Source organism: Galeopterus variegatus, unplaced genomic scaffold (assembly GCF_000696425.1).
Source record: "Galeopterus variegatus unplaced genomic scaffold, G_variegatus-3.0.2 Scaffold1145, whole genome shotgun sequence".
Taxonomy (NCBI): domain Eukaryota; kingdom Metazoa; phylum Chordata; class Mammalia; order Dermoptera; family Cynocephalidae; genus Galeopterus; species Galeopterus variegatus.
In genome coordinates, this window is record NW_007727256.1 from 14,890 (window position 1) to 32,215 (window position 17,326).

The 17,326-nt window shown below is 34.9% G+C and overlaps 1 protein-coding gene across 2 annotated transcripts in view; it reads left to right on the plus strand.

Annotated features, from left to right (window-relative positions):
• Positions 1 to 17,326, plus strand: part of LOC103592419 (brain-specific angiogenesis inhibitor 3) — a 415,718-nt gene that overhangs the window by 1,116 nt on the left and 397,276 nt on the right. Inside the window, exons 2-3 of one of the 2 annotated variants that reach the window (XM_008575133.1) lie at positions 826 to 992; positions 2,113 to 2,884. In XM_008575133.1, the coding sequence (XP_008573355.1) occupies positions 2,128 to 2,884 (757 nt within the window). In that variant the 5' untranslated portion in view covers positions 826 to 992; positions 2,113 to 2,127. The remainder of the gene's footprint in view (positions 1 to 825; positions 993 to 2,112; positions 2,885 to 17,326) is intronic. The other variant, XM_008575134.1, reaches the window with a different exon arrangement.

Below are 17,326 nucleotides of genomic sequence, written 5' to 3' on the forward strand. Positions count from 1 at the left end.
GGGGGGGGGGGGGGGGGGGAGGGTGTGTTCAATGATTCATTTTGTAAAATTATTTAGAACAAAACAAGACTGTACTTCAAGGCTGATTAAAAATAAAGAGCATTATATTGGGGGGTGCCCTCTTGAGCAGGCATGAAAGTGAAATCGGAGCTGTTTCCTCACTCTTTCTAATCATTGATGAGCACAGCATTGCAGACATGCACTGTCAAATAAATGGAAACAAAAGTACCGATTTCGTTAGGGAAAGAAGTATGACCTCTTTTTCAGCTCCTGGTTATAAAATGAAGCCCCTTTTCATGGATGGAATTCCTAATTTAGACACTTATTGTCACATTGGCTCTCAACGCCTACACTCTATCCTAAAGAACACTGCGCAGACCTGCATTGCCTGCAAAGTGCTAGAGCAAAAAAAAGAGGAAATTATTTCCAGAATTTCCTACAACTTTCCCCGTTTTTAACCTTTAAATGCTCATTGGCTTTCTTTTCTCAAGAAGAAAATGCATTATTCATTGAGCTGTATGCTGGAAACAGAGAACACTGTTTGGATAGTCCTAGCTGTTCTGATGTTATTTTAAACTACTGCTATATAGAGATTTAGAGTTGGGGTTGTTTTTGCCTATATCAAGAAATTGACATTGAATTATAATCTGGAAAATGCAGATCTATCTTCAGGGACTTCGGTCACTGGATTTGTTGTGCATGCGTTGGTGTGTGTTATGCAATGGGAAGGAAGAGGGTTTTATCCTTTGGTTCAGACAGGACCGAGGCAAAGACATAATAACTCTTTAACTATCTGTATGTCTGTATGTCTGTCTCTGTTTACAGAACAGTGGAAGAGACTGCAGCCTAAAGACTTTTAATGTTAACTTGGCATCACTTTTATCAGCTCAAAGGCTAAACAAAAAAAGCAGTGTCATTTATTCTAAGAAATAACTTCTTAAAGGTTAAAGCTGAAAAATATTCAAGTTATTTTTGGATAACAACTTACAGAGGTAAATATCACCAAGGACTACTTTATTATGCAAGGCCAGCATTAAAAAAAAAGAAAGAAAAAGAAAAAAAGTGGAGCTTTGGAGCTGTTGTTGGAAAGGGAGCAATTCGATAATTGAAATCTGCTAGGAAAGAAACTGCTAGTGTCTTTCAAAATCTACCATGTGTAAATCTCAAATAATAGTAGATAACTCTAGATAAAATAGCCCCAGTTTTTTAAAAAAAATATTAAAAGGCTGAAACCAGCTCAATTACTGCAGTTCTGGGATTTCTCACTGACATCGCCTTTGGGTACAGACACTAATACAGTGATCCACTTTACGTATCCCAAGAGGGCATGTCACATTGAAAAGACTGCCTTAAATCCTAGTTCTCAATGGTAATCTTGAACAACAAGTCTTCCCGATATATGTACTCATGTATCCCCTTTCTCAGATGATAATTTTAAAATTCTATGAATCCACATGAATGCCCATGTTTTTGCACAGGAATTTCCCATCAGTTCACATGGTGGCCCCTGCAAAGGCAAGTAGGGGCGTTTGGGAGATGATGTTCCATCTGCAACAAATGATCATTTGTGCTTTTAAAATTGTGGCTGTAATTTATCCTAAGTACTTTTCACATTTAAGAGAAAAGAAGTAACGTGATGACAGCTGTCGCTAGATTATCAGATTAGATTTTGTGTGATGATGATGCGATGCAGTCAGAAGACAGAGGGAGAGAAAAGGTTGTATATAGTGATTAAAAATATTTCAAAAATTATCATTTAGGTTATGATATTTACAGAACCCATGTTTTTCCTCTTTATTTGATAGAATGATAATGGGTGTGGAGGAAATCCTGGTAGATAAATTAATGCATTCCTATTAATAATCTGTTAACTATTATTTTTAAATTGAATGTAGAGAATTTGACCATTGTGAATGACCACGTGAGGGCGCTGTTCACACAGCAACAGATAATTTCCTGGCGTTATAAAATAAAAATTACCTGTCCTTCTTTTAAATTTTTTTTTTCCCCCTGAGATCTTGAAAACAACTGGCTGTAATATTGGAAGGAGTTTATTTTTTTCAATTCGCGTAGACTCCTACTTGCATTTTACTTTCATTGCCATTTTTACAGGCCAAATGACATAGGATGAAGGCTGTTCGTAACCTGCTGATTTATATATTTTCCACCTATCTCCTGATTATGTTTGGATTTAATGCTGCCCAAGACTTCTGGTGTTCAACTTTGGTGAAGGGAGTCATTTATGGATCGTATTCTGTAAGTGAAATGTTTCCCAAAAACTTTACAAACTGCACTTGGACGCTGGAAAATCCAGATCCAACCAAATATAGCATTTACCTGAAATTTTCCAAAAAGGACCTTAGCTGCTCTAACTTTTCCCTCCTGGCTTATCAGTTCGATCATTTTTCCCATGAAAAAATAAAGGATCTTTTGAGAAAGAATCATTCTATAATGCAACTCTGCAATTCCAAGAATGCTTTTGTTTTTCTACAATATGATAAAAATTTTATTCAAATACGTCGGGTATTTCCAACCGATTTCCCAGGATTACAGAAAAAAGGGGAAGAAGATCAGAAATCTTTTTTTGAGTTTTTGGTGTTGAACAAGGTGAGCCCAAGTCAGTTTGGTTGTCATGTATTATGCACTTGGTTGGAGAGCTGCTTAAAATCAGAAAATGGGAGAACAGAATCATGTGGGATTATGTATACAAAATGCACCTGCCCTCAGCATTTGGGAGAGTGGGGGATCGACGACCAGTCGCTGGTCATGTTAAATAACGTGGTGTTACCCCTGAATGAGCAGACCGAGGGCTGCCTGACCCAGGAGCTGCAAACCACTCAAGTCTGCAATCTTACCAGGGAGGCCAAGCGACCACCCAAAGAAGGTAAGTGCTCAAAGGAGAGGGGAAGACAGTGAGAGGGGAGGGGAGACTTTGGGGGATTGTAGTTACTACGTACTGTTTCATCACACACACACACCTAATTATTACTCCTTTGCTCTGTCATTTTTGGATTTATTTGATTTTGTGATCTTCACTGATAAAGGTCAGTTTTAGGTTTTAAGCTAGTTTTAGGTTTTAAGATTTTAGAGACGGGGTGGTGAGGACTGGATAGCGCAGCAACATGCCCCGGAAGTGTGGGTGCAATGTTCAGGAGAAAAGCTTTGCAGAAACATGGAGTCAGCTTGTGTTGGAGGCCGGTGAGGGGAAAGAGGGGCGCCTTTATCCAGGCTGCATCCCCTCGGGGACACACACACACACACACACACACACGCACCACCTGTGAAATGGATTTGTAGACTTCTCCCTCTTGCTTCAGCCCAGCAAAAGGTCCCCTTCACTTTCTGTCTCCTTTCCCTTCTGCGTCCTACCCTTTCACACCCCACCTTTTTCCAGGTTTGAACTTGGGGCAACTTGACAAAAACGTGACACAAACTCAGTAGCAAGCCTATTTGGACCAAATGACTTTCTAACACATGAAGACAGGGATGCCCCCCTTTCCCCAAGTCCAGGATTTTGTTTGTGGTGCTTTGCACAAAATCCCGCATGCGCTCTTTCCTGGGTCAAGAGAAACCTACTGCAAGCGCAAACTTTCAGTGTCTTCTGCCTGTGAAGCCACCTGCGGGTGGGGGATGGGGGGGGCGGAATTAAAACGCACACTGATCCTTTAAGACCTGATCTGCCTCTTGAAAGTGATTTTTTGCTCTTATCTTCTTGGTCTCTTGTTGTTATACACGAAGAGAGAGGGAACGTCTCAGAGATGAGCTTGATGGAAACAAAACAAAACAAAACAAAAACAGTGCAACGGAAATGCGGAGGAAAAAAGGAAAAAAAAAAAAAAAAAAACTAAAGGAGTGATTTGTAGCTTTCACTCAGTTCCCAGTGGGGAAGCTACCAGAAGATTTGAGATTGTGGATTAAGTTTAATAATGCAAGAGAAAATGTCATATTTTGAGAAAATGACTCCGGTTTGGAAGGTTAATGGATAGGTTCCATTCGTTTAAGGAACTGCTGATACATATTCTTTCTTGCTCCCCAACCCTGCAACCAGAGAGTGTGTTGATTTCTTATGCAGGAAATGTTTTCTGATCTCCACAAAGATCCCTGTCTGTGGAAAGGGACAGCCAAGCTCCAGTCCCTTTTTCCTCCCCCTCCCCTAACAGAAGTTGTCTTTGTGGCCAATGTAAAATTGACACGTTGTTGGAAAATTTTCTTTAAGGGTAGCCAAGGCTTTGTAAAGGGGGGGGGGGGGGGAGGGAAGACAGAAGAGCCTGGTTGGCTTAATGCTACTTCTCTGGTGGCTGCAATTTGGGGGATGGGAATTGTGGAAGAGCAATAGTACAAGGGGAAAGAACCTGTTATAAAATAAATGCAGACTAATGGCAATAAGAGAGGGGTGAAAACCTTTAAGATTTCTACAGGTCTGTGTTTCACTAACACACGTAACTGAAGAAAACAAAGTAGTTTTAAATTACAGGAGTTCTTTTCTCTAGTAAAAATCCCAGAGAAGCACTTGCAACTGCAGGGATGGTATTTAACACCATTTAAAACTAATTAGTGTCCCCTAGAATAAGAAGCTACAGTACACACAGAAAATGTGGTGTTGCAAGGCGGCTAATAAAACAATTAACATCAGAAAGTTTTTGTTTGTTTTATTGTTGTTTTAATCAAAATTAGAATATCCGTTTCTTCAATGGTTAAACTTCTATCATCAAATTGACTATTGATGATAGTAGAAAGTGAATTCGGTTTTGCAACCCTTATTTTATGAAATCACAACAAAATTGTTTTGTGCATATTAAACAAGTACGAGTTTACTGGTCATGATCGTGAGATGTGGGTTAAGACAGTGATGGGATTTATAGAAACTGTATTAGATAGTCATTTGTTTTGTAAAAGAATAAGAGTGATTTTACACCTTAGGTATATAGATCATGTGGGCGAGTGTTTATTTCTTGTGGCTAGTTAGCTGGCAAAATGAGAAGGGAAGACCTCCGTAGACAAATAAGTGATTATATTAAATTATTTCAGTGTTAGTAGAGGTGACCTAAGAAAAGTTTGTATAATAGGGGAACAATATATGCAGTATCTGTAAAATTGTGTAGCCTATATTTTCTGTATTCTAAATTTGTTCTCTTTAATTGTTCAGGTACTCTGAGTCAGAAAGGTAAAGATAAGTAATTCCTGATGATATAATTGTAGTTGATGTATTTGCAAGTAATTCTTATAAAAATACGTACAGCATTCCTTACCTCACCCAAGCACACCTGTCTAGCTATGCTGCATTGTAGGAAGAGAATGTGAAAATCTACAGACTCTTAATGTAGTCAGATTTATGCAAAGCATATGAAATCTTCAATATTTGATATAAATTATATATAAAATATTGTGAAATAATTATTTAATACTATTTCAAATAAACTACCACATAATGACATGCATAAGGCTTGATATTAATAATTACAGTCATGCTACTCATATCTAAATTTTCTCCAAAGTCTCTTCATTTTATATGATAACATATAATTCCAGCTTTTAAAATGAGGGTTTAAAAATTCCGCTTATATTTTATATTACTTTATGATTTCTATTTGCTATGGAAAAATTGTCAAACTATCTTGTAAGTCATCAAAGGAATAAATACAAAATTACCGTCAACAGTTTTCAACTCTCGTTTTATTCACTGTAATAAATAGTGACTCAGAAGGCCTGCTTTGAGTAGAAATATGTTCCACATGTATTACATCATAAAAGTGGCACAGATTTGACAGAATAGTCTTCACACTTAGTAAATGCAATTCCAGATTATTTTGTATGCTACTGATGGTGACAGCAAAGGTATACCAAATGATTAATATTGTGAATGTTAGAATTACAAAATAATATTTAGTTAGTATTGAGGGAACATCAGACTCTTTCAGTAATGGGAAGCCTACTTTGAGATAGGATTTCTGCTAGAATGTTCTTTAATAATACTTTCACATACTCAAGAATTTCATTGAAAACAGCAAGAAGAATAGTATTACTCTTTGTAATGACACCAACAATTACAAATGTTATCTTGAATGCATCATCAAAGTGCTGATATTTTAATAAAGTATCAAATTTTAGTACCTTTAAGGATCTTACTTAAGATCATATTTGACATATTTGGAGATGGCATGTCATTATAGAAACTCAGTTGTCACTTCCCCAATTTTTATCTGAAATCGTGAAAGCCAAGTAAATCAATGAAATAGAGCCTTATTTATTTATTTATTTTTAAATAATGATGTCTTATTTTGGACAGTTTTTCAAAACCTGTCTACAATTAATGGATAACTTTTTTAATAAAAGGGAACTCAAATAACATTGCTGTTTACATGGTTATCAGATACAAGTCTGGGGAAAGACTGCTGTTTATGTACAAAGTCATCTTTGGTTTTCCTTAGGTCTTTGCTATGCTTCCTAGAACTCTTTTACTGAAGGTGATTCTGAACTATTAGATAAAATGTGCTACAAGATTTTATTTGTTACCACATCACTTAAGTAAAAAACATTTTGTACAGAAAAATTTCACACCAGTGTATCTAAGTCACGTAATAAGCCTTAATGGAATCTTTGTTTCCTACTAACTCAATGGCTCTACTTATGTGAAAGGAAATTGGGATCCCTGTATAAATTCCAGGAAATCTGAACACACTCACTCATTTGTCTTTTCACTCTGCCTCTGCTAATCCTTGATATTCTACCCTACCATGCAAGCAAGGCAAGTCTCATGATGTGCCTGGTGTAAACTTTAGCTCATGTCTGCATATGTGTTTACATTTTTAGGCACTATGTAATCTAGGACAATTTGTGTTTCTGTCAGTTTAATTGTCCTCATTTCTTTCTACCTTTTGCTGTATTTACCCTCACAATACTTTTTGAGCCACCTTTCACCTCCTCATTACACTCTTTTGATCTTACTTCCTTTGTAAGTGACTGCCATTACTCTACACTCTATCAGAATATAGAAGGATATACTGCATTTGTAGTTTCTCGAAGAAACAGAGCCTGACAGTTTGTCCCGCCCCTTTGCTGGATGCCTAGCCCTTTGCACATACTGTACTTCTGTTCTAGCCTTTATTATATTGCTGTTTGGTTTTCCATTTGTATTTTCATCTCCCTCCACCAGACTTTGAGTTCTGCAAGTAAAAACTTGGTCTTTGAATTGTTTAGCACAGCCTAAATAGAATTTCAGTAAATATTGATTGAAGTGAATGTTTAATGGACAAAACAAGAAAAATCTCAATAGGGAAGATAGCAGTAAATTGATTACAATCCAAGGAATAAAAATGCATTACTTTAGGAAAGCAGCTACCTTTAACTTACTTCCTTTCTAGAAGATAGCTACCACTTATATAATTTCCAATTCCATTAATACATTTTTTGGTGCCAATTTATGATCTCCAAGTTGTTAATAACATTTTTGAGAGAACAAGAAAAATGAAGTCATTGAGAAATATTCTTAATTTCATATATATTAATTTTTAAATATTAATGATAAATATAACATTCTATACTTGGCCGTCTAGAAAAAATGTGTGGTAAGAAAATTTGCCAGTTTTTATTTATTTAACTGTCTTCATTTTTCTCTCCATTTCTCACTTTTGGCCCTAGCACTACTTGTACAATAATAACATTTCCCAAATCCTCTCTTCCACAGTTTGAAGACAAACATCTGCAATCTCTTTTCAAGAAAAAAAAAAAAAAGAGTACAGTGTTTGCATTTCTGATTCAATGCTTCTGTTATTCATTCCTTTTATGATCTATATATAAATATAGGTAGATATAGATCATAAAAATCTATAATGTAAAGATAATCTTTAAGTAACAATAGAATATTACTAAAATTGTAGGCCTGATCAAGTAAAATGCCATATTTGTTACTTTTGCCACTTTGAAATAGCTTACATGTGCAGTATTTAATAAAAGGAAACTTCATTATGTGGCAAAAAAAAAATTTTTGTGAACAAGAGATTAAAATATTCGCAGGGACATGGAAATTTAAGTGAAGTGTGTTTGTGTGCATATGGGTCATGCATACACGTGTGTTTCAGCAGGTTTTCCTTATAGCTGTAGTTAAATGTATTGCAAGTTAGTTTTATTCCAAAATTGAGAAAGGAATTTTACATTACTTAGAATCCAGTTTCATGCATGCTTTTGTTTACTTCATTTCCTAATAGAAGCAATTTTATTGTTAAACTGAATTTTTTGAGAAAGCTACCTTTATGAAACATAGTTTACTTTAGAATCGGTTTTGTACATAGTTTCTATAAAAGTCATCCAGCCCTTGGATGAGAAATCAGTGTTCATTAAAAATAAGCTTTTTTGACATTTTCAAAGTAGCATGTTCTGGGTTTTAAGATCATGAACAGAGAAGGGAGTTTTAATCTGCTCTTTCACATAATAGATGTGTGACTCTATATTATTACCTTCTTCTTAGATCAGAATAGTAATGCTTTTCTCAGGGTTCAAGAGAATAGGAAATGACATCATATGTGGAAAAAAAAACTATTAAAATTAATGTGTTAGAATATTTTAGTTCCTGTCAGCGCCTGTGGAAAATTCTTGTCAATTCAATTAACTAATAAGAAATCAGAGAGGTATTAAATTTTTCTAGGTGTGTCACTTCATTGAAATGAAAGGAATGATTTGAGTTAATATAGACATGGGTCCCTAGAATGACTCAGCCACCTTGTAGCAACTTTGACAAGTGACTGAACTTGACTCATTAATAAAATGGGAATAATACCTACTGTAATGGAGTGTTGTATTAAGTGAGATTGCACATGTAAACACTTAGCATATTGCTCAATTTGTATTAAGCCCTCCGTAAATGTCAGCACCATTTTTTTCCCCTCAAATCTTCTCCTCCAACATTTAATGGATCAAAACAATTCCTTATTAAAACTCACATTATATTTCAGGCGTTTCTTTATTCTTATAAAGTTTTCTTATAAAATATTTAACAATATAACTTTCATAAAGTAAAATAATCCAAACATGATAACATATGTCCAGGATGGAAAAGTTGACATTAAAAATGATAAACTGAATTTGCATAGTTCTTCATATTTATTATTGTTCTTGTTGTTGGACTTTTTTTTGCCCCTTAGTTAATCTTACATAGACAGGACTGGATTTCATTTTATATTTATTTGGTTTTGGCTGGGAAAGGAGTAACAGCAAAGAGAAGTGACTTTTGTAACTATATGATGCTACATGGCAGTTAGGTGGGTGTCCAAAGTTTTGAGAACTATTTGCAACCTTGCTTTAATTATGCAAGTGAGAGAGAGACAGAGAGAGTGCATGCATGGTGTGTGTGTCTGTGTATGTGTGGAGAAGAGGGTAATACCATCGGTTTAACGTTCTTTTCCTGGTGTATTCATTGTTATGCAAGCATTTATTTATTTAGTGATTAGCAGCCTACTGAGTATTCGGCACTGATGTTTTGTATATGGAATCCTTTTCTTAATGAATGTAAACCTGGAGACCAGAGAAGGTTTTGGGGTTGGAAATTTTAAGAAAGGGTTCCATTATTTCTATGTGAGTATGATTGAAAATCTGAATAAGCAAAGCAAAATTTTTTAAAAAGCATGCTATTAAGGGTGAAGTTGTTTGGTATAGAAGGTATGGTAGCTCTCCAGTATGAGAAACTGTAAGTCCATACATCAAATATGGAATTCTCTTATAACCTATGCACTGTAGGTGAAATAAATTTTCACTGGGTCATTTCTCACTAAATTTAAAATGGCTAACAATAATTTCTTTGTGAAGCAGTAATTTATTTAATTAAATTCTTTACAGTTGCAACAATCAACAATTGTTTCACGTATTTCTCGTTTCTTTTGTATAATATCATTGCATGGTATTTATTGTAGCTAGTTGACTTTAACCAATCTGTTAAATTTTATTATTCTACATTAGTATAAATGATTCTCTTCAAATCAATACAGTTTTTGAAACTTTGCTTTTATTCTTACTCTTTGTCTATAAACCATATCAAACTGATGATAATAATGTAGATTGTCATTTAATTATATGAACTTGTCTGTGCATTTAGGGCATTTTACAAAGGATCCTTAAGCCTTATGAATGTGTGTCTATTTTGTATTAGATAAAGAAGAGGTTGCATCTCAATACCTTTGTGTTGAGGAAAGCATGACTAATGCATCAAATATATCAAGCTAGTGGCTTATGAGTCATCCGAAACCTGGAAAAAACTGTCCTTTGGATATCATTGCTGATAGGCGGCAAAGCTACTTAAATTAAATAGTTTTCAAGTATTTTAATCTTTGCCGCAAATTAAGTTTACATTCTAAGGTCTATTTTGAAAAGGAATTATCTTGAAATGCTAGTCCATGTTAAACTATTTGGAAAAAAGTATGATTTTACTGGAATTTCTTTCACTGAATTGTGATCAATTATTACAGACCAATGAGCCCCGAAATCCCCCCAAACACTTACATATGCAGTTATTGAAAAGAAAAGAAACAAAAATTTGTCAATACTCATTTGAAGATAATGATTTTTTTTAAATCAAAATTATAAAATGCCGTCTGTAAGACTCCATAAAATCTTGTGACTATTGTCCAGGAATTTTGCTCACTTGCAGAGAATGTCCTAGCTACTTAGCTGTTAAAGGTTAATAATGTGTTTCTAGATTGCACAGAAAGTGCAGTAAATAACAAATGCATAGTAAATACGTGGCTATGCAGCTGTTTATCTAAAAATGAATTCAGTGAATAGGAGTCTTTTCTGAAATCTGAAATGTTTGCTGACGTATATTTTCCCCATAACCAAACATTCATTATGCTTGGAATGTGTTATAACCCATAAGGGTAAGATAGTTACGGTTTGGTTTCTACCATATTAAATGAAATGAGTAATCCTTGATATAATATTCTCAAATTATTTCTTCTAAGTTTATTTGGGGACTGAAAGTTGTTTGGGAAAATAGAACAAATATGGAAATGGGAAAGACATTAGAACACCAATGGAACCAGATTTTGATATTCAGAGTGCAACTTACATACACTCACATGTAATAAAAATCATTAAGAAAATTGTGGACTCAATCAGAGAAGGCTAACTAGGTGAAATTACGTTTTAATAGTAGATATGTTAAAATGATAGAAATGTCACACAAAAATTTTCTCTTCTGGGTAATTCATACTGGGTGAGAGGCACAAAGCATTCATTTCATGGCATTTCTACTGATGTTTCTCACTTTTGAGGTGATTTTTAAAAATTTGATAAACTTAAAAAAATTAATTTCTGCACTTGCATATCGAAGCAGTAATGACTTGTTATCCAATAAAACACATTTTAAAAGAGAATCTTCCTCTACATATTACCCTAAGAAAATAAGTAAAGTGTTTAAATAGTATTTCATAAATTAAGAGAATACATTAAATCCTAACATTCAGGAAAGTTTTCTAGTTTGCACAGCTTTGTTGCACATATTGTTTTATTTAGGCAATACCTGGGTAAGGCACATATTACTTGCCCCACTGACGTGTGTCAATTTTGCAGAATACTCTAAAGACCATGGTCTTCCTTTCTCTAAAAATTTTAATACTGATTGATTAAAATAAAAGGCTAGGAAATTTCAGAGCTATGGGTTTTTCTCACTTCCTGTTGCTGGAGCTCTTGAATCTGAATCATGAATTCTCAGACTTAAAGGGACCTTTCAATGCTATCTAGTCCAGATTTTACCTGATTAATGGAATGCTAATTTGCAAATATATAATGGGAACATTATTTGCTGAATGTAACTCTTCTTGGAATTTATACTAAATTACATCTGTATAAGGTTTTGAGGTACAATCATGTAGAACTGTTTGGTAAATCTAATCATTAAAAAAAATTACCTGGTATCTAGCCAGGACAATGATTAGAGTACACTTTGCTGTACTATTTAATACAGACTAGTCTCTACAAATTAAAGCTTTCATTCATTAGGTTTTTGTTCTATTTGGTATATATTATTTAAATAAATACGATGCAGGTCTCAACAAACTATCAATTTTCAGTTGAAACATTACATTTAAAGAGCATTGTGTTTCAAATTCAGAGTCTGCCTAGATTTACCAAGATGATCTATCTTGGATTTTACTTTATTGTCCTTTTCTGGGGAAATCTGTGTTTTGGAGAAATAATGTCTTACATTTTTTGGTTACCTTATGACACACTGAAAAATACCATTGAGCATGAGAGAAGAGTGGGGTCACATTTTTCGGGGCCCCTCCCTTTTGGATTGCTGTGGGTTGGCTGCATGTGTCTGTTGAAGGTCACAGCTTCTGTCAGGTAGCCTCCTCCTTTGGGGCTCTGATAACCACACTCCTCTCACTCCTTTAGACCTATGGGTAGTAATGGTTCCCCACTGTTTCTAGCCCTGAGTATGGAACCATCTCATTTTGGTTTCTCCAAGCACTATCCATGCTGTATCTGCTTCTCAAATTACCTTAATTGAGGACACCATCTGTTTCTTACTGGGAACCTGACTAATACAGGAGTGGATAGTTTTGTTCTGATTACTTATGAAATTGACCCAAAGCCAGTGTTTTAAACTTTGGTCCTTCAGTTTAATGTCTTATGTAATAATTAGTCTTTTTGCAGACTGGCACATAGACCAGTCCAAGCAGAGAAATAAATAATAATGATTATTATTATTTAAAGAATTAATGAAAATTAAAAATGGTTTTTCATTTTTTAGCTCAATTGATTTTTTTAACACTTAATCTAAACTCAGTATCAATACATGTTCATCTTAATGACTCTGATTAGATAGGCTAATAGAAATAGGCTAATAGAATAGCCTCCCAAGTGTTTTCTTATATTTACCTGTTGGCTTGTTGATTGTCTAGCCTGTTTTTAAATTACATAATACATATAAATTCATATAAAACATATATACTTTCTTCTTCTAGTGTTGGTGTGACACTGGAATGACTGAACTGGCTTAGACATTCAAAGAAATTTGTGAGTTGATAAAACAAATTCAATGCTCTCATATAAAAACATAGAAACTCCTGACAGATTAAGGTTTAGTTCAAATCATATATGATTCTAATCATGGAAAGATTAAATGAAAATAGAATTTCAGTTGCTAATTCAAGTTTAATTTTGCCTGTTGATTTCACTGTCTCTCTCAAAGCAAAACCAAAGCAGGAGTCCCACACATTTCTTAAAAATTTTTCCTTGTTCAGTTTCAAAGAAGGAATCAAGGAAGCTGTTTTCTCTTATAGTTTCATAAGGAAAACGACAGTTTTTTTTTTTTCTTACTTTTTCTCTGTGTTTATCTATTTGTTGCCTTATCCATAAAGAAAGGGTCCTGAGAGAAAAAGAAGTAATTACAAAAAAAAAAAAAATTGCTGAACTTTTTATTCTTGTACTTATGTTGAAACAGAGCTTCATGATTTTTTTGAGTAGGTCATATGTAACAAATGTTTAGTATGTTTTGGATGTTTTTGGAAATATTTCTTCTTATGTTTACTACTCATAATAATTGCAATGTGGAGAAGAGAGCATCTCAGGAAGACAAAAATCTGTTTACTTTATATGATCTTTCCACATAAATCTGGCAGACTTTCAAAGATCTGCTTGCTGCTGCTCTGTAGACTGAGAAATTTTAGTTTATTTTGGCTTCTGAGAGAGGTCAGCTTCCTTTACAGATATGTTAGCCTGTGGTCAGTTCTCTTTGGCTGGCCTTGGTTTTTGTAACTTAGAGGGCAAACAGTACATATTTTTAAAACGGTGCCTGAGAAATTAACCAATTACAATGGCTTTTTATTTTTTAATAGGCTTTACTTTCAAATATGATGAAGTAAATAGCTGTGGAGCACTAGCATTCCTTTAGAAAAGAATAAACCATTTTATCTTAGCTTGTACCATATTAAAAATCTGCTCTCAAAATCATATGACTTCTTTCTGTTTAGTGGTTTCCCTGAAATTTTCTGATGACCATATTTTGGTATTCAGTTGTTATAAAGGGCATAAATGAGTTCTAGACATAAATAATTTCATGTGCTTGCCTCTGGCCTCTGCATCCTGAGACCACAGAAACCACACAAAAAATAAATGGAGCAACGGGAGTTCAGAAGCAGAGGATAAACTTCTAAGTTGATCTACTGAATAGTAAGAACTGATTTAGGCAAAAGGAATTAGTAAATGGTAGGATATGAATTAATATTCATACAACTTTATTTCTTCCTCCCCTAAGCAGTGGAAACTTTTCTTCTATTTAAAAACCAACATGTAAGACATTTTTAAAAACAGAGCTGCTTTGGTAGAAGTGGGCTGGAGGCCTAGAGCCCTGCCCAGTCAGTCCCTCCTTTCTTCCTACGTTGGTCCCAGAATCAACTCTGCTTGTAAAGCCACTGCAGAACTATCAATATTGGAGTTTTCATATGAAGACACAGATAAGAAATTGTTATAAACTTCCTTCCTCTGAAAAACTAATGTTTTCAGTGTTGTTATCATCAAGAACATGTGAGAATTGTCGTTTTGTTTTTGCTGTGTTTTGTTCAGAACAAAATTGACAATTTTTGTAGGATCACACAGCCCACGTGCCCTGCTCCTCTTCCTCCAACACAGTAATCGAGTTTGCCGGGGTCTAACTCCCACCCCTCCTGAAAGCCCTCAGCCTCCTCTATGGAGCTCCTTTGGCATCTTTGAAGCCTCCTAGGGAGTCCAACATGCCTTGTTCTTCTGGTGGGAGTTTCCTAAATCCTGGTAGGCACCAGTGTCTCTGCTTTCATTTGGCAGAGACCTTAGTGCTATAAATCCAGGCTGTGGTGAGGCCAGAGTGAGACTTCCCCTTCTCCACTCTGTGTTACACTTGTCAGTTAAGAGACTTGCTCATGACCTACCGCTTCTACCTTCCGTGTAAACACTTTCTTCAGAATCTCTCTGGAGCCCGATTGTACTGAGGGTCCATGTGGGACATTAGGGTAGGCACCACAATTCTCCATCTTTCTCTCTAGTCATCTGAATTCCAAACCTCTTCCACTCTGGGTTCCCATACAAAAACCCTCCTGCTAATTAAATTACTCCAATCACATCTCTTGCTCATATACTAGTTTAACTAGGTAGATATAAATATTCATATAGAATCCTTTTAAATCTTTAACTTTAATTGATAAATATTCAGAAGCCCTAATCTTAAATCTGATGAATGTAATACATTTGGATGATATTAATTCTGACTTTCTCTTTTATTGTTTTTGTCAATCTCCAGATAGTTCAGTTGCAAACTGTCCAGCTTCTTTGAATAAACTAAAGTTACTAGGGCAATGAAAATTATTTTTACTTCTGTTGATTATTCATAGATAGAAATCCACAACTGAATTCATTGAAATAACAATGAAAAGCATCTTAGCATTGACATTCATAGACATGAGTAGGTAAATGAGGTGTCATTAATGCTTTTCACTAGATAGTTCCAGACATCTATCATTCTGACCACATGCAGGAATTGTGTTTCTTGCCCAGTTATTATTGTATAGGGTCGTGTGGCTGGCTGTGGCCAATGAGCTGTGAGGTCACTTGTGAGCTGGGTCATTCCATTGTTGGAATAAGACCATAAGGGTTTCTTTACTTGTCGTATAAAGACCTGTACATAAAGAGAAGGGGGTCCTCTGTCAGCCTGAGTCCTTGAATGGCTAAAATGAGAGGAGCCCCTGCTCCAACCCTTACCAATCTTTGGTGGCCAAGAAGCATAAGCAAGGAATAAACTTTTCTGTTTCAAAACACTGAGAATTTTAATTTTTTTGTTTGTTTGTTTCTGTAGCCTAATCTAGACTGTTCTGATTTACATAATTTCCAATTGAAGAGGATTGGTGAGCAGTTGTGGTGACTGCTAAAAGATGACTAAGCACATCGGTGATGTGTTCTATAATTCAACTGTAATAATGTGATGGTCATGTCAGTATACGATACTTTAGGGGGAGGAACTCACACATATTTCACATTATACTCTAGGGTAGCTGTATTTGAACTTATTATTAGCAACAGAATAGAACTCATTTTAGTTACTTTTTATCAAAATGTTCTTATTTTATCCAAGTTAAAATGAATTAACATTAAAATAACTACAACAATTCTATACTTGTATTACATTAGACCATTCTCTTCCAACATTTATTTCGAAATGTACTTGAGTTTTTCTATATTTTAAACCTAGATTAGAGAGAGGATATTGTGGACTTTTGTTAAGCCATGATTGTTACAGAACTAGGTGGAAAACATTCATTGTAAAATGGTAGTTCTTGCTAAAAGGTAAAAACTTGTCCTACTCTGTCCTTTTGTTCTTCCTGCCTGCCTGCCTACCTTCCTTTCTTTCCACTTCTTCGTTTTTCTTCTCTTGCTTCCTCCCCTTTCTCTCACAGTCTTTGCTCTATCCCTCCCTCTCTTCCTCCTTTGTTCCTTTGCTTCTTTTTCTTTCAGGTACATAGGTTATAATTTATAAATGTTGGTCTGCAGATTAGACTTTGTAATAATTTATATAGAAACTGTTATTAATATACCTGTAGGTGTGTTTTGTAAACAAATATTTCTGTGGTAGTTCATGTGGAGCTTATAATCACTTAGTAAGCACTGCCTCATTAATCTTAACAGTTTTCTTGTGAAGTTAATTATGTAGCAATAATTAACCTCCCCTTTGAGGAGGTGGGCTTTTGTCACATTGAGAAGTATTCTTAACTCCCCTGAGACGTGGGAGGGAAAAGTAGGCTGCTGTAAACTTTAAACAAGCCTCTGTGAGTTACTTAGTGGGAAGGAGCTGTTCTCCTTGATGTCAGTGGTATGCTGGCAAGTTTTGTTCTACGGGGCTATGTCTTCCTTTTATTTCCCTGACTCTTCTATTCTCAAGAAGTCTGGATTATGATATGAGGTTTCAAAGAAGAGTATATAGGCCATTAAGCAACTGAGGAATTAAAATGAAGTAGAAAACAAACTCTTTTTTATTTGTTCTGAAAAAAATTAAAGGATGAAGTGAATTGGTAGTTTGTTTTTCACATAACGTGTATCGGACGTGTAACACACACACACATACATACACACTTAATGAATATGTGGAATGAAATGCTTACAGGTATATATGCATATATAATTTGGAAAGATAAACATTTTCCAGTAGTTTGAGAATATATTCCCAGTTAAACTGCATTTGCTAACTAAATATTTGCTAAAAATAAATTTAACTCGAGTGAATTATGAAAAGATCATAGGAATGACAAAGAATAAAAATACTTTTTGCAATAGAAGCTTTAAACTTTAAGTTGATTTGTTTTAAAATTCACTT